General features: G+C 39.3%; 2 protein-coding genes across 2 annotated transcripts in view; both read left to right on the top strand.

Annotated features, from left to right (window-relative positions):
* OBSCN (obscurin, cytoskeletal calmodulin and titin-interacting RhoGEF) overlaps positions 1 to 25,729 on the top strand; it is a 292,040-nt gene that overhangs the window by 228,294 nt on the left and 38,017 nt on the right. Inside the window, exons 100-105 of the mRNA XM_043509759.1 lie at positions 15,859 to 16,101; positions 18,421 to 18,553; positions 22,588 to 22,724; positions 23,077 to 23,189; positions 24,329 to 24,497; positions 24,880 to 24,961. Of these exons, the coding sequence (XP_043365694.1) occupies positions 15,859 to 16,101; positions 18,421 to 18,553; positions 22,588 to 22,724; positions 23,077 to 23,189; positions 24,329 to 24,497; positions 24,880 to 24,961 (877 nt within the window). The remainder of the gene's footprint in view (positions 1 to 15,858; positions 16,102 to 18,420; positions 18,554 to 22,587; positions 22,725 to 23,076; positions 23,190 to 24,328; positions 24,498 to 24,879; positions 24,962 to 25,729) is intronic.
* Positions 3,581 to 10,899, top strand: LOC122459071. The gene is made up of 2 exons (XM_043509758.1): positions 3,581 to 4,276; positions 7,749 to 10,899. The coding sequence occupies exon 2, from the start codon at positions 7,798 to 7,800 to the stop codon at positions 9,238 to 9,240; it is 1,443 nt and encodes a 480-aa protein (XP_043365693.1). The 5' UTR covers positions 3,581 to 4,276; positions 7,749 to 7,797; the 3' UTR covers positions 9,241 to 10,899.

The raw sequence follows: 25,729 nt of genomic DNA, 5'->3' as shown, positions 1-25,729 counted from the left end.
GGCCTGGCCCGCTCTCACACACCAGCACTGTTTCTAAGAGTTTTGCCTATTTAATAGTTGTTTGCTGTTGGCTGTATGGTGGGATGGTTGCCAGTTCTTCCTGTGACTCTCACAGAGACTTTTGTTGCCATTGTTTTTTTCCTTGCCATTGTTTTACTGTTACCTCTCAGTTTATTTCACTGAGCCAAACATTGTTTATTACTCACAGTATTAAATTAGTAAATCCTGTTGTGCACAATTAGCAATCCAGGCACCAAGCCTGCAATTTGTAGGGTTAAATTCTGCTCTCCGTTAGCACCTGGCCACTGCATTGAAGTCAACTGAGAACTGATTTAAAAACAGAAATCCAAATTCAGGAAGAATTTTAGGACTTTCACACAATTATTTGTAGGGTTAAAGAGAGAGAGAGAGCACGTGAACCTTTCTATTTGAGTTCAAGTTGAATATCTGCTTTGCAACCAATCTCCTTGCTGCTTAATTTAGATGTTGCAAATCTTTAAAGACATGCTGATTCGTCATGGCTCTAGCTTTCATGTTTAACATCATAATACAGCAAATTATTCAACCCAGGTTCACTAACTTGTAATCAACTCACTTTTTAAAACAAAACTGCAACATTTCTGAAAGTTATTGAATTCCCATCATCTCTGACTGGCATGGTACAGACTAGGAAATGACAAATGTAAAGCTTTTTATTAGCAGGAATAATCATAGCACAAGTGGAAATAAGCAAGATTTTGCGGAAGACTGAACACTGGGATGGAGTGTGTTTATAGCAGGGAAATGGGAATCCGGATTCCTGGGTTCCATTCTTACCTCTGCCACTGGCTCCATGCGAGACCTTTGACAAGTTACTTAATCACTCTGTGCCTCAGTTTGCCTGGTAATACTTGTCTCATAGGATAATAATAAGTGTTCTGAGATCCTCGAAGGCAAGATTGCTGTAGAAGCACAAAGTATTTTTAGTTCTGTTTTTCCCACTATCCTGCCGAAGAGCTAGAGAATGTGAGTTTGTTCCCTAGACATTTTAATAGTTCCATTTTATGGTGAAGATCAGGATATTATTAATATTTTCATTGTTCTCTTATTATTAATTTACTATTATTATTGATGTTTATTTTTAGTTTAGGGCTGGCAATGTATTCAGCACCATACCGTGCACAAGAATATCTTTAGGTCCAGCTCATCATAGCAAACACACAGTATTGTTTCCAAGTAAAGGCTTCTAAAGCTATAACACTGCTTTTCCAACCACAGTTGTTTTTCTTTATAGAAAAAGTAGAATACTTGTATTTCATACAGAGCAGTTTAGAAAATTCTGTTCTGTTTGTGAATTGTCTTGCAGTGTAATTAGATTCAACAGTTGGTAGATCAAGGGGGGGAAATTCAGTAATCGTCTTCCTTGATATACATGATCAGTGCATACTGTGCAATGGAATATTACGGTTTTCTGAGAAGGACAAGATAGAATTTACAGATTGTAAGAAAAATCATGTTGGACATCATCTTTCATGCATCTCAAAGTTCTGAGGGTTCTGTTTGCCTTCAAACACATTCTTATAATCATTTCATAATGTGTGAGCTGTTGGTTTAACATATTAACAAAAAATGTAGACTCGTTGGCTGAACCTAATGCTTAGAGCTGTTAATCTGCTTATCAGGATCTTCTGCTTTGCAAAGCTGTTTTTCTAAAATGCTACAAAAAAGTTGAAATGATAAATCCTACGAATAGTTCCCGAATTCCCTCATCCTACTTTCATGTGGTTCTATTCTTCATATGGGATTGCTTCAAACCTTTCATACCTCGGAGAGTCTATATAAACTGCCATGCACTAAATTAAAGTTTTAATTTAAATATTTAGGGCCCATATACCCCATTTAATTTATGATTGGCACTCTTGTGCCCAGTCCTGCAGAACTTTTGTATACAAAATCTCCACTGATATCAGTTGGGAGTTATGCTTGCAGAACAACTGGGACTGTTGTCAGTTGGAAGGAGTGCAATATCAGACATTGATAATGGGAATTGTGTGCCAGGATAGAGAACAGTGTATTTAGGTTTGGCAGTATATTTATTTAGGTTTAATAAGGTGCAGTTCAATAAAATACCAGTTACTAATGACACATATTTATTGATATTTCCTAACTGAACATTTGATACAGTTCTTTTCTGTGAGACAATTTTGGATACTCATTAAATACATTTTTAATGATCAACTAATATTCAACATACAGTAACTATTAAAAAAACCTCATAAAATATCTTTATCTACATAGTATATCTATTGCACACTAATTGACTTTCATAAATATATTGGATCTGATTCTCATTTGCTTACTTTGGTTTAATCAGGAGTAACCCCATTGAAATGAGAAGAATAGGTCCCATCTGGAGGAATATTTCTGTTAGTTTTGTTATATCCCGATTGTTTATCTATTTGGGAATCTTGACTTAAAGGGTTCATGATTTTATGAACATTTCTAACTTGGATGCAAAAACAAACTACTGTTTAAGGGCCCAGTCCAACTTCCATGTAAAGCAAATTTTAAATAGTTTCAGAAGTTTTCCAAGTCACTAACAAAGTATTTATATAGGCTCAAAATTTTATTTAATTTTGAAGACAAAACATTTGCAAATAATTTCTTCCTATATTTAATAGCTACAGTCTAAATTCTAAATTCTGGGTCCAACACTGGTCTCATTTAAACCAGTGTAAATATAGTGTAACTCCATTGACTTTAATGAAAATAATCTAGTTTTCCTTAGGTGTAACTGAAAGCAGAATCTGGCTGTCTGTGTTTGCCTAACAGAAACTGGAAGACAGCATGGAACAGCCACCTGCTCTCTTTTTTTAGGCATTTGTGAAACTAGCACTCCAGCAGGGAAAACATGGAACTCTATATCCAACTGAGATATTGACATCAACTTCTGCACAAAATTCTCATTTACCCCAATGGGATCTCCATACTTAGCACAATGGCAGGATAGGGCCCTTGTAAGTTAAGTGAAGGTGAAATTAAATTTTGAATATTGTATCTTATAATGTAAATATATTTTGAATTTTTTAGTCTATAGATATGTTGGTGACCATTTAAAGAATCAGGATTTGCTAAAAGATGTATCAGAAGTTAGATTCCCTCTTCCCCCCCTCCCCCTCATATTTTGAACAGGAACTATCTGTGATATCTCAGATATTGGTGTGTAGTAACTCTTGGTAACTAATTTTTGGATGGCAGCCACTGTTACTGTAGAGATAATGACTTGGGACAAGAAACAGATTTATTTCAAAAACAACAATGAAAATTTTGCAGTTCACTTTTTAAGTGTTTTTTTAATTATACAAACTAAATAACAACAATGCTGGAGCTATTTGCTTTATTAAGCTGGTTGATGGAAATATAATTCAAAGAAAAACTTAGCCCTTTAGAAGCTCACTAGCTTGTCACTGAACAAAGAGTGGGGCTTGAGGTCTTGTTTTGCAAAATCCCACTTATAGTCAGCAGTTCAGAGTGTATTAAATACAATCTAGTTCATATGGTGTCATGATGCTGTACCAGCAGATTGGTACAAAAAATGATGAAAATCGCTATTAGCTTTTGAAATGTTATACCACTTTGCTTTTCCTTTTTTATTAAATCTCTAACTTAAAAAAATCCTATCTGAAATCTTTATGTAGTCACCTCTAAAGCAGTAGTTTATATTATTGGGCCATAGAAAGAGAGCTATACAGAGTTAATATGCTTGGATGGAGCAGACATATGCATACTGTAGGTATATAGATGGACTCTCATTTTGTGGGGCTTTTTTTTTTTCATCTTGAGAAGCTTGGATCTTGAATCCAGTTTGCAGAAGCCTAAAAACTGACTGATTATTTAGTCCGGAAAACTCCTTTTCCAGAAACATGACAATCATAGGTTAAAGGATTCCAGCTCTGCTGAATATTCCCTATAGAGACATATTTTGATCTCTCACATGGTAGCTTGCAGACTTTTTGATTTTCCAAAGACAAATGCCAGGATATCAAGGTGGGAAAAAATACGCCACACTAGGAATCCCCAGTACTGATCAGAGACACCAAGGATATCACTGCAGATAACCACAGAAAGCACGGATGGGATGATATGTGCATTTTTCCACTCAAGTTTCTCTTGATTAACTTAACAAAGTTAATTTAATCATTTCAGCTTTTGCCTTTCTTTAACCCCATGCTGTTCATACTGTTTTCTTTGTAGTCACTGAACAAGAGACTAAAGTGCCCAAGAAAACCATCATCATGTAAGTGCTTTTTTTTTAACAGTCATGTTTTGACTTGCTGCCTATGCATGATCCAATAACAAGCCTGTGTTTGTTGGCCGTGCAAGTGTGTTCATTCCCATCCCATCCGATTTCTTGGTATTTTGTGTTATGAAATATAACATCCTGAAAAATGTAGCCATCCCTCTCAAAAAGCAGGAACACTAGAGTTTAGACTCAGTCTGGGCCAAATTCTTCCTTCAGATATATGAGCACAGATCCCACTGATGTCAATGGAATTTGCACGAGTTTGAGAAGGTAGAATCTGGCTCAATAACATGAGACATGACATTGTTAGAAGCAAGTTCATGGCTTGGACATGAAAGCAGATACTAATAATTGACTTCCTTGTACCTTTGTTAAATTATGATGAGAGTGTATGAAACAACAACTGAAATATACATAGAAACAAAAGCTGAAAACCACCTTTTACTTGTTTTATAATTCTTGTATATTCTTTATAATCTTCTATTCAATTATATAGCACATTGGGTACCAATGGCTCCATGTAGGTGTGTAAGACAACAAGTCCGGGCACCTAAGAGTTTTCAAACTAAATAGCCAATCAGCAGACAAGGGTAAAGTGGGGAAGAGGTGCTGCCTTTTGCTGTTTTCCTTTGACCTCAGTGGCAGCTAGATTGGGCTCTTTGGGCAGTGGTGAAAAAGTTTTACTTCTGCAAAGAGCAGAACCCCTGGCGTTACTGTCTGTACCAAATTGTTGGGTGCTGTGTGTAAAATACAAGTGGGTTAGCTAAAGATTATGCAAGACACAGTTTTAGAGAACAGATTCAGAAGAAGCCAAAGAAAATGAGTCCTTGTTGCTCTTCCAGGGGTTGCTCGGGGTCAGGCCATGCAACAGTTTAAAGTTTAAAGCTTTTATCTTTATGAGCCTCTGCTGCAATAAATCAGCAGACAGAAGGACAAAGCATTTTGTTTTGGATTTCTTCTCAATCATCTGGTGATGTCAGCAATCTTGTTCTAGTTTTTTCTTTTTAAAATTGTCTTCTAATTCTCTCCAGCAGTCATACACTTTGTTAAATATAATTCAACAAACACAAAGTGCCATTCAGTAAACAGATTACTAAGGTCCTGATAAGTAAATTCTACAGAGAGTACTGATTTAAACCTCTGAGGGCTTGACCCAACTATTACTAAAGTCTTCAATGGGAGATGAGTCATGCCCTAAGTATGTATTTATGAGGATAGCAATGTTCAAACTTTACCAACATGGAGCAAGTTAATGCATAAATTTGAGATAGAACAGAACCAAAATCCCAGCTGTGCAAACCCCCAAACCTCAAGCGGATTCATATGTGGGTCTTAACTTTGCTGCTCAGGCTCAAACCCATATCTAATGCAAGTATATAAAGGTTAAATCTCAACTCAGTTGCCAGAGATTTTCACACGTAACTTTGATTGGCATTGATGAGAATTATGCACATACAATGTAGACCTTAAAGACTCTCCAACAGTGAAGGCTGGTGACCTCTGGCTGGTAGCAGAAAATCCCAGCATGAGAAGTAGCTTTAGGCATGGTGAGATGGGTAGTGGTGCTGAGGCTGGGGAGAGACTCTCAGTGAGAGAGTGTGCTGCTGGGTGAGATCATTTCAATGTGAGAGGTGTAAGTACGGGGATAGGCACATTCTCAATGGAAGAGGCTAATGCTGCAATGAAATATAGACTCAGTAAGAGAGGGTGATACTGGCATGGGCACATTCTCATGGAAGGAGGTGCTGGAGTCACATCATGATAGGGTGATGCTAGAAGAGAGAAGTAGATCAGATCTCTGAATCTTTAAGTCCCCGTCCTGGCCAAACAAGAGCAGAAGAAGTTCTCTTAGTGGAGAGTCCTTGATCCTTTCCCATCTCCCTGTGCAGAACAACCTATGGAAAGGGTGGAGGAAGTAGGAGGATTTCCTGTGCAAGGAATGTTCTGTGGATGGCAGGCCCATCTTGCTGGGGCTATAGACTGAGGCGTGGAACTGCCATGTGGAGCTGGGGATTGAGGCTGGAAATATTAATTCATACTCATTCCTTCCTGGGTCCAGTCCTCTTTAATGATCTTTCGGTTGCTTCCCTTTCGGCCTCTGGCTCTGCACTTGATGCTAGAGGCTGTAGCTCAGTGAAAAACAAACTTGGCTTTGCCTCTTCTGTTTCCCCTGGACCAGCCACCTCTAAATTTGGGGATGAGACTCTTTAAACCCAGGCTGTTGTGCTATTTGAAATGTACATTTTTACATGTGCCTTTCCTTATGGCTTTTTCAATGTTATGTCTACAGGAAATAGTCAGGGGAAAAGGACTTATTTGTTTGAGAAGTCTGGGGAAGCAGACATTTATCCCAATCTGTGCTGCAGCATATTTAAGGTCAAATTCTGCCCTGGGATAGGTGCATCCCATTGACATCAGTGTGTATGTATCCAAGTGCAGATAATGTAGACCTCAATGTGCAGAAGTCCCTGTTGTTCCGGGCACCTCACCAGACCTACAGCAAAGCCTGTAGAATTATTCTGAGAAATAGTGAACATGCATTATGAGCCTGATCCTGTACTTCTTCGGTAAAACTCACACTGAGGGTAGGATCAGGTTCCGTGCAGTATGCTAGCCCATCATCATTTTTACTGTAAAAATAAAGAGAAAAATAAATGCACACACACACACGCATGCACACACACACACACACACACACACACACACACTTATAGCAAGAGGGAATACTAATGTCTTGGCATGAATAGCTTCTTCAGGAAATATTTCAACTGTCTTTCCTTTCTTGGCTTTCCCCATGTGCTTAATGATCTTCTAACACTGCTTTTATGTGTGTGTGAAAATGCAGGTCTGTGCTCCATGCTGTTGATTGATAGGTAAACAAACCCTTTCTTTGTGACCATTCATTTTAACCTACAAAAAGAGAGAATATGTTTATAAATAAGAGGTGAATTCCTGACCCATTGAAGTCAATGGTATTTTTGTCATTGACTTCACTGGCTCCAGGATTTCACCCAAGGAGACTGGATCAGGGAGAATGGGTTGAACTCCTTGAGTGTCTTTGGGAATCTTTGGATGAAATTGCTATATGACTGAAAAGTAACACTGTTCCTGTTCCAAGAAAATCATTGATAATAGTCAGTGAAGCAGCATGCAATATAGCAGGCATCTAAAAGAGAGCTCCTTAGCTGGACTTACCCAACATGCTTCTGTGCATTCCAAGTGTTAATGGATTTGGAAACCATTTGGAAGGGACAGTGCAGAGCTCTCTTGACAGAAAACCTGATTCTGAAAGTGAGTTGAGTTTGTGTGTGTCCCTCTGAAACTTAAATGCTCACAAAATTGAGTGCTCACAAAACTAACCCCACCTGGGTGGCTTTGTCCACAATGGGCATGTGCTGAGGGAGTGTGGATCCCAGAACGATTTTTGGCTTCACGCAAACTCCATTTCAACCATTTTTGTCATCAGAGAGGAAACGATAACAACTGTGGTGAAGACCCCAAGGCAAAAGCGAAAGATGTCTCCCGCCCGTCCTCCTTCAGGTTACTCTCTCTCCCGCTCTCCAAGATCAGAGCTGCTGACCCCAGAGCCAGTTTATGTAACAAAGGTCAGGCAGCCTGTACACAGGCATGAGCTGGAGGCCACACAGAAGACTGTCATCCCTATGTTCTTTGTGACAGAGCCAGAGGACAGACAAGGAGCGGCAGCTAGACCTCTTGTCATAGAAACCAAGGTGGAAGAACAAAAACCCAAATGGGTCGAAGTGGAGGAAATCATTGAATTCAAGGTGAAAAAATCACCCAAGCCTACGAAGAAAAGAGGAGCTTCCCCAGCAAAGCCAGAAAAAGATGACTCAGGAGTATTGACATTCACTATGCCTGACCCAAGACCTAGGCGTTCCTCTGAAGATGACCCAAACACAAACAACTCCAACAATAAATTAGTGGAGCAGGCCAAGTCTTCCCTGCCTAGAGACAATCTTTCAGATGTCGACATCCCAACCCTTGCATATGGAGCTGACCAGGAAGGAGCTCCAGTCAACAGTGAAGAAGATATAAGTTCTCAGTGTGGGTCTGAACAGTTAGGAAGTAGTTCATTCATTGACTATGGGACTGATGGAAAGAGCTGCATGCAGGAAGCAAGTAATGACGATGTTTCAGAAACTACTTCCCCACTGCTTGCCTGTGTGGGTGAACCCTTTGTCTTTAGCTTGGAGACAGCTGATGCAGGTGAGCCTGAACTTCCACCTTCACCAATGAGCCGAGGGGTTAAGGAAGAAGCTGATGAGTTAGATACGTCATGGACTGCTGAAGGAGGAGTACCTGATACAGTACAAGATGAGGATCTTTCAGAGGAAGATACTGTTATAATTGATGAGCTAGAGACAGATGACATTGGCAACCGAGACCCCAAAATTCTGACCCACAATGGAAAAGTGCTAACTCTGGAAGACCTTGAAGATTATTTTCCTGAAGAAGGTGAGACCTATGGATGTGATGATCAAAACTACACAGAAGACAAACCCTGTGAGATCTCTGTGCTCCAGACAGAAATTAATGAACCGACGGTGGGGAAGCCTGTGTTGCTAAATCTCAGGAGACCTGTTCCTAAACCAAGGCAAAGCTTTTTCAGCAAGTTCAAGGAGCACCGTCCTGAAGGAATGTTCATGTCAGCATCCAGAGTAACAGGAGTGCAGTCCGTGGGTCCCTCTAACATTTCTTTCCATGTGAGTGAGACATGCACCGCAGCAGCCGCTCCTGGTGTGCATGCAGCAGTGCCAGCAGCCTCACCTGGACCTTCCTTCCAAGTGAAACCGTCTTTCTGTACCGGAGTTCAGCTCTCAGCGGACAACGGACAGTCCAGCTTTAAAACTGAAGTTTCCACAAGAACCCTCAGCTATGGAACTATCGGCGAGCCTGTTATGTTGCACATCAGCACGGAAGACCCCTCCCAGAGCTGAGCAGATACAAGCAGCATTCTTAAAATTAAATTAAAAAATACATACACAAACCAAGAAAAACATTCTAGGGCGGGTGAAATTGGTGGTGAGAATTATAGGGAAACACCTAAAATAAAAATACCTTAAGGAAAACATATAGATCGTGGTATGTAGAGCTTTTCCAGTCTTAAAGGGAACACTTCCATCCGTTCAGTTTATAATTGATCCTGGTGAAAACATATCATTCCATTGAGAAGTGGTGAGAGGCAGGTTCAATAGACTTACAGTGACCCTGCCTCTTCTTACTTGTGATAAAAATATAAATAAGCAAGCACATTTTTCTTCAAGAGTTTAAAAATTACTTCAGCTCTCAGACTTGAGAAGTCATTCAGTGGTGAGACATTTAAGGTATCTCATCTTGGCAATACCTTCCAGCCATCAAGAGAAGGTAGGGTAGTTTCATTTAAGCATATCTTCTGTCACTGTACATGCCAGACAGCCAGCAAAATAGTTGCACTGCTTTACTTTTACTAAATGCTGATGAGACAAATTAGCTCTACCAAAAATGTGTTCATAAACCTTTCAGATTGTGTAATCTGTTTAAATTATTATTATATTTTTCCAGAAAGTGAAACCTACAGAAGGTACTACACTTATTAGGCAACACTACTGACTTAAGAGACTGCTGAAAAATTTGGGTGAAATTCTGACCCTACCAAAGTCAATGGCAAAACTCCCATTGACTTCAACAGAGCCCAATCTGAGTACAACTACGTTCCACCTTTATTAAAAAGGCCACCATTGTTAATCAACTACTTTTTGTTAATCTTTTAAGATGTATGGGTTTCTATGGTTCTGCATGCTTTATTCAAGTTCAGTAACGCTATAAATCATCCTAAATTATGATAGATGTTTGCATTATCTACACTTAAAAGAGTATTGATTAAAGGAATGGACAGGCTAATACAATATCTACAATCCAGATTAAAAACGTGTAGAACCACAAATAAATTATTTCATAAATGAGTAATTACTATGTGAGTAGAATGGTTAATTAGGTCTCCTGTACATGTTAATGGTTAAGCTTCGCCACCAGTGCATTAGTGATTAAAATTTCCTAATCTCCTAATGAAAATGTACCCATGAGCCATATTAAAATTGCAGGAGTACTAATACAATTAAAACCTTTTTCAAGAAATAACTTGTTTATGGGGTTTTAGTGTACTGTGCCATTTGAATACACTGCCAGTGCAAGATGTACCATTATACTGTAGCCACTTTGGTTTAGCTATGTTGTAGAGGTCACCCTTTATCATAGACAGTTGTGTTTCTTTAGAACTTTGACACAGAGATCTCAAATGCATGATGATGGCTAATCCAGTAAGGGTATAATTCTGCAAGGTGCTGAGTGCCTCTGAGAGGTGGTGAGCAACCTGAGCTCTCACTAGCTTCAGTGAAAATTGGTGTTGCATAGCACTTTCGGAAGGTGCTCAGTCCCTTGATGAGACTGAGTCCTTACAGCTAGGTTCTTGTCCCACTTGAAGTCAGTTAAAGTTTGCGATTGTTCTCAATGGATATGTCTACACTGCAATAAGAAACCCACCCCTGGCCTGTGCCAGCTGACTCAGGGTTCAGGCTAAGCTGCTGTTTAACTGCAGTGTAGACATTCGGGCTTGCCTGACCTCTGGGACCCTCTCACCTCACAGACTTGTAGAACCTGGTCTCCAGCCAGAGCCTGAATATCTACACTGCAGTTAAACAGCACTTTAGCCTGAGCCCCACAAACCTGAGTCAGCTGTCACGGACCAGTCACTAGTTTCTAAATGCAGTGTAAACATACCAATAGGACCAGGAATTGGCCCTGGGTGTCTGACATTGTCTATGTGATAGAAGATATGAGAAAAAGAAACAAAACCTTTTGTAAGTTGAGTCGCACAGTAATGTTGCTAAAAAAACCACAATAATTTTTATCTGGATGGTACAGACAAGGATGTTACAAGAATGCTAAGAGACAGTTTGCTTGCTAATCAACTTAAAGAGGATTAAGTGAGTTTTCTCTTAGAACATCACATGCCAGTGTTTTCAGTCTTGATGTTGCCTAACTAGATAATATGTGAAACTTGATCCAGTGTTCTGCAGAGCACTGCCTAAGAAAAGGTACAGCTAACTTTAAAAAGGTGCCTTCACAAAAATTACAATTCTTGTTTCAAGAGCTGAACCTGGAACATGTAATGGCTAAAATTAATTCAGTAATTTAACGTTCTTTTTCATTTCAGTATCTAAAGGGTATATTTTGTATACAGATGTGCACTAAATTTTTGAAGTTTTAAAATTTCTCAGTGACTACAGGTGGTGAAAGAAATAAAACTTCTTTTATGGTACTATCATTTTTTCAATAACACCTCATTGGTTTATACTGTATCTTTTATATTTAAGCTATACAATGGCTATATATTAGTTCTTCACTTATGAGAAATATTATACTCCTGTACATTGGAGAGTAACAGACATACAAGGGGACGAAATATTTCTGAACTGAAAATATTTCTGTTTTATTGGGCCATATTCTGATCTCAGTTACTCTGATGTAAATCCAGAATAACTCCACTGAAGTCAAACTTACACAGATGCAACTGTGAAAAGAATTTGGCCCGTAGCCATCGTTAAGCAGAAATAAAATAGAGATCTAGGTCTGTCAAGATATACAACGGAATGTGGAGTTATTAATTTTCTCTTGACCTGGTTTTTGCTTAGTAATGACTTTGTTAATGAAGTAGAGTTGCATTTCAAATGGTTGTAGCAAAGAAATACTTGTATTTCTGATGATCAACCAAAAGTAAATAACATCTGTTTACATTTTCTTTGGAAATTTAAACAAAAAATATAAGTGAAAAAGGAATTAAAAATCCTATCATGGTACTCTATTTTAAAAAAATGAAGAAATTATTAAAAGTCCTTTACGTTTATTTTCAAAGTATTTTCCTAGAGGTTAAAAAGTATGCTTGTAAGTGATTTAAAATTTGTAGATAACTAAGGATATGTGTGGGGCTTTATTTCCTGTAGATGAAGACATAACACTGTATTAAAATTAACACAAAGAATGTTTTACTGTAATTCCCACAGGCAAAAGGGTGTGAAAAAGGTGGAAACTTCAGTTTGTTTGAGAGGCAAAAAACTAAAATAAATCTAAGTCAAGATATGTTATTAGATGCTCAAGTTCGTATCAATAAATGTCTTGCATCAGCTATCATTGATTTCACTTGCTTATGTGTTTTTGCTTCTTCATGGTAACTGGCTCTCTCTTGAAGTCAATGAGAGCCCATGAACATCAGTTGGAGTTAGTTGGGACCCCAACTGCACTCATGTATTTCAGGGCTACTGCACTTGAGTTGGAAAAGTGTTGAAATATTGTGAGAGAGCCTGTTTTGTGAAGTGAAGAATTTTTGGGAACGTTGTGTCAGCATCTCAGGGGCTTCTCTGAGTTGAATTTGAATTTCAACATGTTTGAGCTACTGCCGTTCCTTATCAGGTTAAATGTACAGGGCACTGAAAGGGACACATCACGTTTAAGATTTACAATCAATAGTTCAGGATTTTACAACCGGAAAATAGAAGGTGCACTAAGAGTTTGTCTTCACTGCATTGTTAGCTCTGGTTATGTGCATGAGAGTGAACTCTCTTGGATCACAGAGTAGCAGCCGTGTTAGTCTGTATTTGCAAAAAAGAAAAGGAGTACTTGTGGCACCCTAGAGACTAACAAATTTATTTGAGCATAAGCTTTTGTGAGCTCACGAAAGCTTATGCTCAAATAAATTTGTTAGTCTCTAAGGTGCCACAAGTACTCCTTTTCTCTCTTGGGTCAGCCTTGCTCAAGTGAGAGCAGTCACACTGCAGAACACTCACGCTGCGCAGTGTTTGTATTAGCAACACAGAATAGATGAGTTCCCACTGCATTACTAGTCAGCAGCTCTCATGTTTCAACCAATATCTTAGGCCAGTTAGCTTAAGTTTAAAGCACCATTTAACAGGAGCTAGACACTTTTGCATGTGCATTGAAATTGCATTAGGGACAACACTCAAGCTATCCCTTGAGCTAACACAGCAGTAAAGTAATAAGATTTAAGCTTGTCCTGCTGAAGAATTGGGTATATTTTGTCTACAGTGTCCATTGTTTATGTCTGATCATGTTTAATTATCCTTGTGAAATTAATCCTACTTAAATCGGAGTAAATTTTCTCCTAAAGGGACAGTGTTCACCACTAAGTATATTCCACTCATTTCATAACAGTTCACTTACAGGTGGGTGCTGAAACCAACATTACACTAATTGGTGGGTAGTCTCAGAAATGGTGCTTCCAGATCAGTATTAATGCACACAGCTGGGGCAGTATGGTATGCAATCAAGGGAAGCTTGACTGTCCTGTGGATAAACAGAGAGCTTCAGTCTCCAGGTTTGCAGGTCTAGCACCTTTCATTACCGCTATATTCACATGAAGAAAATTAAAAAGAAATTAAGAGGTGACACCATCAAAGAAGGCTGAGCCAAGGTGGGACCTGCCTTTTTTCTCCCTGGGGTTTGTGTGTAAAGTTCATGTGCCCTAATGATTTTCTGTAAGAGGGGAAGGGAGCAGAATCAGAACAAAAGCTGCAGTGCTTCTTCTTCTGTGAATATGAAATAAAACACGTCCGCACGCCTGAATAATTAAATTCATGGGTTGGGGGAAATAAAACCATTTTTGAGCCTGGAACTCCCCGTGAATGAAGCAAGGAGAAATTCACAGGAAAAGATAGACTGAAGAAAATGACATTTTCCAGCGGGGACTCTGTATGGAGGTGGACACTTGGTACAGTCCATTAGCGGTAAAGAGCTATTGATACTAGTGATATGACCATCTTGCTCTTAACAAAGTTAATTTTTTCTCCATTCCACAGGAGTCATATTTATTGGTAAAAATATTTGCTGGTCTGATAAAACTAGTAATCGTATTTCCTACTTCATGCATGAGCACACTCTCTCTCTTTCTCTCACCCTGATCTGAAAGCAGTCCTTACACATTGACTCTAGTGGGCTTGTAGGATTGGCTCTTCTGTCATTTATAGATCATTCTGTGTAAGGTCTACATTGTGTAGTGACCAATCAGGATTGGTGCCTGGCCTGCCTGTAAATTACTCTTTTTCACAGGAGCACCAGTTTCATAGGAATAGAATTTTTTAAAAGGTGGGAAGTATATTTAGAATAACAAAGTTATGAGCAACTGAAAATGGATGGCTCTAATAAAGACTGTTAGGCAACCTTAGCATGGAACAAATTATCATTGGTTTGCATTGTTCATTTTACACTTGAGACATGCTAGTGTGCCTTACAAAATGGGGGTCAAATTGCAGGGACAGTGTCTAGCCTTCTCCTGGGTTCATTGACCGACCTCTGACAGATACCTGGGGGGTGGAGGAGCCTGTCCCTTTTTTTATACCTTGGAAACACTTGTACAGCTTGTCATACCCATAAAATCTCATAGATTTAAACTGAGTTAGATACTGATTGTGCTGTGACTGTGAAGGGAAACTCTACTATGTACTTAGCTATTGCTCAGAAACTGAGCCTTGGGCTTGAGAACCAGTTTAAATGAGTGAGAAAAATATTGGCTATTTTCAGAAATTTTTACCTTCGGCCTATCTTTCTAGCCTGTGAGCTTCTTGAGCCAGGCACCATGTCTTCCTCTGTACTCTGCTGCCACTCAGCAAATAATCTAGTAGACCAGCCACCAGTAACAGAGAGACTCTATATTTCTTCTGAAGGACTGCTCCTCCACAGAGCCTCCCTTAAGTCCTATGCTGCCCCTCGGTACTGCCCATCCCCTGCAGTGTGCTGCACAGCCATGTTGCTTTAGAAACATATCTAATAAAAATAAAATAAAAATAACTCTCAGATGTCCCTTAGTGCAAAGCCCACTGCTCCTCTCAGGTTTCCCTGAGGCAAATGGTAACATAAAATGTGATATCACAAGCTAAGAAATAATCAAAATATTGTATTGGGGACAGTTCCATATGCTCCCCCAGCCATGCCCCTCTTAGTGTGATGGGGTAACGACATTGACACATACCCTTACATCTCTCCTTCCTCTTCTCTCTCAATGCATAAATCATCCTGTAACCTATTCACTCCTTTTTTTCTCTCCATGCAAGAAACAATTTTTATAGCTTTCATTTAAAATAATAACTTCAGTTTTGTTGCATAAAACACCATGTTAGCACAGTAGGTCAAACCAGGGTTCCTTCTATTGATCTGATGAACTTAATACTGTGTGGTTTTCCTCTCACTCATGCTTCCTAGGTTGAATCATCAGTTTGGTCACCTCCACCACTATGTATCACCTAAATTCCGTCGCATCTGGTGAGAAGATGCGAGTGTACATAATGTGTTAAGCCATTTGCAGCAGGATGAGCAGAGTCTACTGGACATTCATTGTGAAGTCTAGCTAGACTCGATCTTTCTGGAAATAAACATTTGCACATTCTCTACTGCAGAAGGGGGGAAAAAACTTGAATGCAAATGTTTGCTCCAAATTACATTGTGGGTCGATCGATACTGAACTTTTTTTTTTATTCTGAAGAGAGAAAAGCTATTCTTCTTGTCTGTAGGAGAGGTCTCACCACAGTCAGAGCTGGAGAATTCTGTCCGGGCCTCACTTGAACGTGCAGACAAGGAGATAAGGATAGCCCTGAAGAAACTCGTGGATTCCACATCAGTGCATGTGACTCTTCCTCCAAGTACGAGAGGAAAGGCTGGTGGCTTTGGCATTCTTGAGTCCACAGCTTCAGATACAGAAAATAGACATCCTGTGATAGTTCATGAAGTTAGCACGCAAACCCAAAGTGCTGGAGGTCATGGTAGGTTTGGATTGAGTTTGGGAAATGTCACGTGGATATTAGACACAAATGTTGCCAAGACCAAAAAATGAAGCTCTTCTCAATTCTATATTTCTTTGTGTTCTAAACAGAGATGGGTCCAAGACACAAAATTCAGACACCACAAATTGTGGGGGTATCATGATGTAAATAATACCAGGGCTTATGATGTAAATGTGGGGGACATTGGCAAATTTGGATCTGAAGCTGAGTTTGGACTTTGAATGTCCCCAAAGTTCATGGATGGGGGATGGTTCCATGTCTGGGGTTTTAGCGTGGGGTCATCTTGAATTTTAGACCCTGAATATGATGTTTGTTTATGTTTACTGCATATCATAAACAACATGGTGATTCAAGTCTTTCTACTTGACATTCCTTGGCTAAGTGCTGCAGACTTTTTAGGCTATAAGGGTATTAAGGATTCATTTACATTCGATTTACATTGTAACCTTAATATAATTTTGGGCATTTTTTTTCATGAGTAAAAATAATGCTCTGTATAACTAGAGTCAATGTATGTCTTGAAAAGAGAACTTCAAAATTTGTGTTATTGTATGTTATTTTTAAAAAATGGGAAATACATTTCACTTCTTAAATCTCGTAAAGAGCCTGGTGAATACTACAGCCCTTTCATTCTTCATCTTTACTAGCTGCCATAATAACTAGAGAACCGTTTTTTCTAACCCATTGTCATTTTGTGTCAAGTCAAATTATTGTTCTTAATCCAGTGTGGTTTTAAAGGGACACTGTCAAGTACCTTTCGGCCCCCAAATCTAGATTTTGTTAAAAAAATATTTTGTTACACAACATAATGAGCATGCAAACATTTCATGGATTCAAAACAAAATAAATTACATGAAAAAGTTTGGGTGCTATTTATTCAAAGTTTTTTCTCTGCAGTGTTGGAAACCCAAAACAATAGCATTCTGCCAGTGTAGGAGAACCAGAAAATGACTGTAAGCAGAAAGTGAAACAGAATAGTTTAGTTCCTTGACAGTAGCTCAGGGAAGTGCAAAAAAGGAAACCAGCAGCATACAAAGGTGAAAAAGTAAATTTAGTATTTTTAAAGTTCTTTCATTTTCAATAACTTAAGACATTATTAACATGGGTATGTGTTTTTTAAAAATAGAGGCTTATTATCTTGACATGTATCCCTTTGATCACCTGCTTTTGAATAAGAACAAGAAGGCAAATATTTCAATAGCACAGTTAGTAAGAAATCGTTGAATGAAGCTCCTACTCATCGGTGAACTGTGGTCTTTTGTTGGATGTCATTATATAACAGTGCTCTCAAGTAAAGCTGCCCAATTAGCTTACTAGGAAAAGTCACTTCTCTTTCCAATACAAGCCATCACTAATGATCTCCCAGTCACCCTACCAAAGAATGACAATGCTTCTCTTCCTCTGCATTTTGCACACTTACATTGCACAGGAAATGGCATTCTTCACCCTTATAGGTAACCCTGATGGTACGTATCACAAGGTAATTAGTTCTTTCTGGAATAGAATATCAAGCCCATTTTGGAGGAAACAGTTTGGTTAAAGAACCCACCCATCTTTTCATTTCGTAATATTTCTGTAAAAGAGATTCTGAACCTGATTCTGGTCCCACTCATAGCTGTGTAAATGAGGAGAACTTCCATTGAAGTCAATGGAGTTATAACAGTGTTAAAGGTTTGACGACAGAACTAGGCCATCTTTACAGTAGTAGCACATATTAAGGCCTGATTTTTATCTCCCTTGCACTGGTTTTACATTAGTATAACCCTATTGACTTCATTGGAGCTACTTCTGATTTACACCAGTGTGAGTTGACAATCAGTCCAGTAATTGTTGGTGTACCCTAATAATGGAAGCACTGAAATTTATCAACAGAGCCAAAATTTGTCATTTTAATTCAATCTGCAAGCTGGAAGACAAACTCAGTCAACTCTTTTCCTTGAATGTATGTAATTGATCAACTTGTTTGCTTCACACATGCTGAGGTTTTTTTCATTCCTATTTAAATTTTCTTTGTACCTTTCCTATTCATGCCTGAGTGTTTCCTCACAACTAAAATCCTGATGCTTTTGCCCAGTCAGCCATATTCTAACATCGATAATTTTTATTTCACTGAGAACACTTCGTTTCACATAGTCCTCTGAAAAGGGCCAAATTCTCCTCTTAGTTATGGTGATTGAATCCCACTGAAGTCTGTTGTTCTACTGGAACTCAGAGCAGAAATTGATCTCAACTCTTGTTTTCAGCCATGTTGTCCTATGTAACTAGTCTAACAGGTCCTGTTTTCACTTTCAGGTGAAGTGCAAGAAAGCACTGGGAAAATTCCAGATGAGAAACTGAGTGAAACAAAGTCAAGCGCAACCACTCCCCGAAAAGAAACAACTGCTGGAGCTGCAGGAGGTCAGGAACGCACTATTCCCATTACCAGGTAAGCATAAACATCATGACGCTCAAAGTGTTGACTGGAATTCTGAATGTGTCTTTGTCCTTGAAAAAGCTGCCCTACAATCCAGTTCTCTTGAATGTTTTAGCTGGTAGCTTTAACTGACTTGAGTAGATTTAACATGAGAACGGCCATACTGGGTCAGACCATCTAGCCCAGTATCCTGTCTTCCAACAGTGGCTAGTGTCAGATGCTTTACAGGCAATGAACACAACAGGGCAATTATTGAGTGATCCACTCCCAGTCATCCAGTCCCAGTTTCTGGCAGTCCCAGGTGGAGGGACATCCAGAGCATGGGGTTGCATCCCTGACCATCTCTGCTAATAGCCATTGTTGGACCCATCTTCCTTGAACTTCTCTCACTCTTTTTTGAACCCAGTTATACTTTTGGCCTCCACAACATCCCCTGGCAACAAGTTCTACAGGTTGATTGTGCATCGTGTGAAGTAATTACTTTTTTGTTTTAAAACTGCAGCCTATTGATTTCATCAGGTGAACCCTGGTTCATGTGGTATGTGAAGGAGTAAATTACATGTCCTCATTCACTGTCTCCACATCATTCATGATTTTATAGACCTCTGTCCTATCTCCCCCTCCCCCCATCTCTTTTCTAAACTAAACAGTCCCAGTTTTTTAATCTCTCCTCATCTGGAAGTTGTTCCTTACCTGTAATCATTTTTGTTGCCCTTCTCTGTACCTTCTCCAATTCTAACAGATCTTTTTCAAGATTGGGTGACCAGAGCTGCACGCAGTATTCAAGGTGTGGCTGTACTATGGATTTATACAGAGGCCTATCACAATGTTTTCTGTTTTATGATTTATCCCTTTTCTAATAGTTGACAAGATTCTGTTAGTTTGTTGACTTCATGCCCTCTTTTTTGAGGGGTTACAGCTAATTCAGAATTCATTATTTTGTATGTATAGTTGGGATGATGTTTTCCAATGTGCATTTCTTTTCACTTACAAACATTGAATTTCACCAGCCATTTTGTCGCCCAGTGACCGAGTTTAGTGACTTTGTAACTCTTCACAATCAGCTTTGGAGTCAACTATCTTGAGTAATTTTGTATCATGTGCAAATTTTGCCACCTTGCTGTTCACCCCCTTTTCCATTTATTAATATGTTGAACAGTATGAGTCCCAGTATAGACCCCTGGGGGACCCCACTATTTGCCCCTCTCCATTCTGAAAACTGAACATCTATTCCTACCCTTTGTTTGCTGTCTTCTAACCAGTTACTGATCCACGAGAGGTCCTTCCCTCTTATCCCATGACTGTTTGCTTATAAGCCTTTGGTGAGGGACCTTGTCAAAGGCTTTCTGAAAGTCCATGTACACAATGTCAACTGGATCACCCTTGTCCATGTTTGTTGATTCCCTGAAAGAATTGTAATAGATTGATGAGGCATGATTTCCTTTTACAAAATCCATGTTGACTCTTCTCCAACAAACAGTATTCATATATGTGTGATAATTTTGTTCTTTACTATAATTTCAACCAATTTGCCTAGTACTGAAGTTAGGTTTACCAGCATGCTAGGAACACCTCTGGAGTCTTTTTTTAAAATAAGAATTACATTAGCTATCCTGTAGTCATCTGGTACAGAGTCTGGTTTAAGCATACGTTACAAAACACAGTTAGTAGTTCTGCAATTTCATATCTGAATTCCTTCAGAATTCTTGGGTGAATACCATCTGGTCCTTGTGATTTATTACTGTTTAATATATCAATTTGTTCCAAAACCTCCTCTGTTGACACCTCCATGTGGGACAGTTCCTCAGATTTATCACCTAAAAAGAATGGCTCAGATGTGGGAATCTTCCACATATCCTCTGCATTGAAGACTCACGCAAAAAATTCATTTAGCTTCTCTGCAACAGCCTTATCTTAATTTAAAAAATTGCTGTTCGTTTTTGTGTCTTTTGCTAGTTGTTCTTCAAATTCTTTTTTTGGCCTGCCTAATTATGTGTTTATACTTGCAAGAGTTTATGCGCCTTTCTGTTTTTCTCAGTCGGATTTGACTTTCAGTTATTAAAGGATGCCTTTTTGCCTCTACTCACCTCTTTTACTCTCTTGGTTAGACCCAGTGTCATTTTTTTGATCCTCTGACTTTTTTTTTTTCATTTTGGGTATACATATAGTTTGAGCCTCTATCATGGTGTTTTAAAACAGTTTACATGCATCTTGTAGGCATTTCACTCTTGTGACTGTTTCTTTTAGTTTCTATTTTACTGGCTTCCTCATTTTTGTGTAGTTCTCCTTTTTGAAGTTAAATACGGCTGTGGTGGGTTTCTTTGGTATTTTTCTCCCTGCAAGGATGTTAAATTTAATTACATTATGGTTGATATTACTGAGTGATTCAGGTATATTCACCTCTTGGATCAGATCCTGTGCACCACTTAAGACTGAATCAAGAATTGCCTCTCCCCTTGTGGGTTCTAGGATTTGCTGCTCCACGAAGCAATCATTAATGGTGTCTAAAATTTTTATCTCTGCATCCTTCCTGAGGTGACATGTATAGACAATATGGGGGTAATTCAAATCTCCCATTATTACTGGGGTTTCTGTTTTTGTAGCTTCCTTAATCTCCCTGAGCATTTCACAATCACTGTCATCATCCTGGTCAGTAGTATGTTCCTATGGACATGCTATAATTATTCAAGCATGGAATTTGTATTCATAGAGGTTCTGTGGTACAGTTTGATTCATTTAAGATTTTTACTATGTTTTTACTATATTTGACACTTCCCCACCAGTGTGACCAACCCTACCATTCCTATATATTTTGCACCCTGATATTATTGTGTTCCATTGATTATCTTAGTTTCACCAAACTTATGTGATGCCTGTTATATCAATATATTCATTTAATATGAGGCATTCAAGTTCATCCATCTTAGTATTTAAACATTTAGCATTTGTAAACAAGCACTTATAAAAGTTGTCAATATTTAGTTATCTGCCTTCGTGCAATGTAATTGAATGGGACTGTTTTTGTTTGACTTTCTCTTCAGTTCCTACCTGTTCTTTATTAACATCTATCCTCTCCTCTTTAGTAGGCTATAGAGCAGGGGTCGGCAACCTTTGGCATGCAGCCCATCAGGGTAATCCACTTGCGGGCTGCAAGACATTTTGTTTATGTTGACCATGGGCAGGCACGGCCCCCTGCAGCTCCCAGTGGCCGTGCTTCGCCGTTCCTGGCTAATGGGAGCTGCAGGAGACAGCCTAAATTTGGCCTCCAAGTCCTCTCCTCCTATCTTTCCCTTTGTCATTGGTACCTACATGTACCATGACCACTAGCTCTGCCCCAGTACTGCAAATAAGTCTATCCAGATGTCTTGAGAGATCTCAGTCTTCACACCAAACAAGCAATTTACCATGAGGTTCTCCTGGTCATCACAAACCCAACTAGATAGTATAGATATTTCTAATAATCGAATCCCCCATTACTGTTACTGGGGTTTAGCACTATCTTTAAAGTACACTACATGGAGAGTAATTAAGTCTCCAAATCAAAACTATTCTGTAATCGGTTTTAAGTAAATATTGAACTTACTGGTAGTTAAACACCCAGAACAATGGCAGGATATAATCCTAAACGGCTGTATTATCCCTTCTGTTTCATGTGTGTGAAATTCATTGCTTGTTTTTGGAGACATGAATGCACATTGCAGGGAGTACAGAGCAGCTAGAGTTTCCAAACACATTTATGTTGTAGCTGGTTAGGTTTGTGCCAAGGACAAAACAAAGCAGGGTTTTTCTCTGCCATAATTTATATCCTAAAATGTCCATGATCAGTGAATAATAGTAGCACCACTTGGCTATAATTACTATTATTCTATACTCCAGCTGGTGGGGATGTCTTTTAAGATATCATTATGAGCAGTGAGTTAGTGAATGGGAGGCATCTGAGGATGCTGTGGCCTGGTCTGTTTAAGTTGCTTTATAGATCCTACTTATTACTGTCTGAGGTGAAGGATGTCTGAGTAATGACTCTGCCTCTTGGTTTATGTGAAAAGAACATCAGCAGTCACAGAGGGAGCAGACTGGTGTAGAAGAGAAGGGGCAGACATGGTCTGGGATGTCCAGAGTCAAATTTATATTGAGACCACAGAAAGAACCTGCGTTTATAAAGCAGAGGAGAAGAACGCAGCAAGTAAGAAATTGCATCGTTTTACCCTTCTGTCTCAGTTCCCATGGTTGTCTCATTGTTTTGCCAATGGTTGCAAATTTATCACAATATTTGGTGGTGTTCTTAAAGCTCCAGCTCAGGTGAGCTTGAAAATGTGAAGCCCAAAGGGTCAAAAGCCAATAAAAAGAAGTGCTGATGTATTATCTTTAAAATCTCATGGTTTTAAGCCACTCACATGACTTTTGGGGCATCTTGAGTTGGTAATACTTTGAGCATCTCACAAAATGTAACCATAACTCCCATTTGTTGAGCCCCAGCTTGATTCTAACAAAACTGAATTCTCTTTTAAGCAATGTAAACCTTTTTGTCTCCCCAGGCCCTCCATATATGCAAGTGACCATTGAGGATGTGCAGGTTCAGTCTGGGGAGCTTGCCAAATTTCATGCGATTATTGAAGGAAATCCTCAGCCTACTATTGCATGGTATAAGGTAAGTAGAAGATGTTTCCCATAGTGGATGAGTGCAACAGAAAGGAATGGGGTGTGGAGAAATTAACAACGGAGAAATTAGAAAACGGTTGGCCATGGGGACTTTTTTCTCAGCCATAATAGGCTCAAATAGCTTCCTGTATTTATTGTTGGGCCGAGAATGGCTGATCTTATTTGCAGACAAAGAAGTGATGAACCTCCACAGTTAAAACTTCTGATTGTTAAGTCAATTAAAGAATAATGCAAATATAGGAATATAGGAATTGCCAGACTGGGTCAGACCATGGGAACAAAGGAGCCTAGTGTCAGAATAAGAAATAGAACCTAGGAGTCTCGATTCCTAACCTTCTACTCTAACCACTAAACGCCTGCTTATTCAGACTTCTTTGGTCTTGAAATTGAGCTGGAAATCTCACACAAAAAGCCTGTATTATGAGACTTCTATTACTACTTGATAATGAATGGAAAATACTGAGACCTCCACTTTTTTGTGGTATTTCTACTTTTGGTCTTGGCTAAAACTGAGAAGTTGGGAATTAAAAAAAAAAGGCTTCAGATTTAGATTTTTAGGCAAAGGTTTGAGTTCATTCTTATTTTATCTGTACTGGGTTTACTCTGTCCAAGTTGCTATTGAAAACAAAGCATCAGTACCAGGGCATAGAAAATTTTCTCTGAAATATAAGCAACTTCTATATTCTAAGTGCACAGTAGATCTCCATTTTAGCTACTGTTGTTCTACCTAAATCAGTAATACTCAGACTAAGGCTTGCCAGCCACAAGAGGCTCTTTAATGTGTCTCCTGCACCTCTTTGCAGCACATGATATTAAAACGCTCTGTGATTTAATTATAACCAGTCTAAATTATTGACCAATCAGGATGCTTTTACTATGTTATTAACCAATTAATTCATCAACTTGCACTAAATTATTAACTTATTTGCTGTGAGAATAATATCTAGAGAGAAAGAGTGTAAATGAAACAATGAATTCACACTGGTATGGCTGTTTTGGGTAATGTTGATCGCTAATTTGGCTCCTGAACCACTGTGGTCTGAATATCACGGATCTAAATCCTTGCAGTATACCAGTACCTATTTCATCCTGGCACTTTAATACTGAAGTAGTGTCTCATTCTTCCAGGATAATTCCTTGTTGACTGACAACAATAGGATCCATCAAGTGAAAGAAGGCACAACATACTCTTTGATCCTGGAAGATGTTGCCTCAGAAGATGGTGGTGTCTATACCTGCATTGCCAAAAATGCAGGAGGGGAGGTCTTGTGCAAAGCAGAGCTTGTTGTACATGAGGGTAACTTCATTTCTTAGGTTTGCTGTATTGGCTCCCCATGACCATTATCCATATCCAGAATTGTGGTGCACTGATTCGTGTCTAACGCTTAGGCTTCTGGAGGCATATTCCAGGGTTATTAGCACCTTGCTAGCTGGAGCCACTCAGGGCTTGGTTGGTGGTGTATTGTCTAGATATGCTATTTACACCAGCTGAGAATCTGGGCCCCTGTGTTTATGGTGCCAAAAACCTTCAATAGCCCTCTGTGCCTAATTCTAAACAGAAGCTTAGAAAATGGATCATATTATTTCCCACAGAACATTGTCAGCATGATAGTTTTGCATGTTGTGCCATGGCTGTGTTGTCTGAACACTATTACAAACTTTTTCTTTGGTTACCAAAGCTAAGAAAGACCAAGTGACAAAGAAACAGAGCACCCGAAGGAAACTCCATTCCTTCTATGAGGTGAAGCAGGAGATAGGAAGGTAAGTGTGATTTTTCACTTTTAAAATGTCCTTTCAGGGGAATGTATAAGTGCCTGTCTGATCTCTTTTAATATGAAGAGAACTACTGATCTAGAGTCGGCATGCTCCAGAAACTCTAAGGAAGGGAGCTTTTATCTCGGCTCTCTGGCCAGAGCATGGAACCAGGACTACTGCACTCCTGAAGAAGTTGTATCTCTCACTTGACTGCCTCCAAGACATGGACATTTAAGGGCATATGCAATAAAAAGGGAGGACACATTGCATTGCAGTGGAAGTGTACCAGATTAGGAGCAGCCTGGATATCTCACTTCCCTTGGAGTCCCAGTGGAAAGGGGAGGGGGGACAGTTTTTCTTCAAGGGAAGAGGGGGCAGTGTGGCAGCCAGTTCATGAAGCAGTATTAATCCCAGTCTTGTGACAGGGAAGGTGTTTCCCTTCCACTCACAGGAAAATTCATATAATGCAGCTAATGGGAGAAACAAAGCAGAACACACGATGGTGTGAGGAGCTATGAAACCTGAGTCTGGGGTGACCACCTAACTTCTGAGAGGAGGCATGAGTGAATGGTGCAGGCCTTCCCAAACACATGCGGACCCATTCTGTGCATCACCCTAGGCTATCACCTATGTTGTTGTTCACATCTTATTTTATTCATTCCTATTTTTAGTTAAGCATCCAGGCTGCATTCAGGTTTGGCACAAGTGGGCAGAGCTCTTGTTGACTTTCTTTGTTGCTGAGCCCACTTATCCCAGGACTTAATTTGACCCACC

This window comes from Dermochelys coriacea, chromosome 2 (assembly GCF_009764565.3).
Source record: "Dermochelys coriacea isolate rDerCor1 chromosome 2, rDerCor1.pri.v4, whole genome shotgun sequence".
Lineage (NCBI taxonomy): Eukaryota > Metazoa > Chordata > Testudines > Dermochelyidae > Dermochelys > Dermochelys coriacea.
This window is presented reverse-complemented; position numbering and strand designations above follow the sequence as displayed.

Excerpts from the sequence above, each read along its gene's own strand:
- LOC122459071 (XM_043509758.1), top strand. The coding sequence starts at position 7,798 with ATGTCTCCCGCCCGTCCTCCTTCAGGTTACTCTCTCTCCCGCTCTCCA.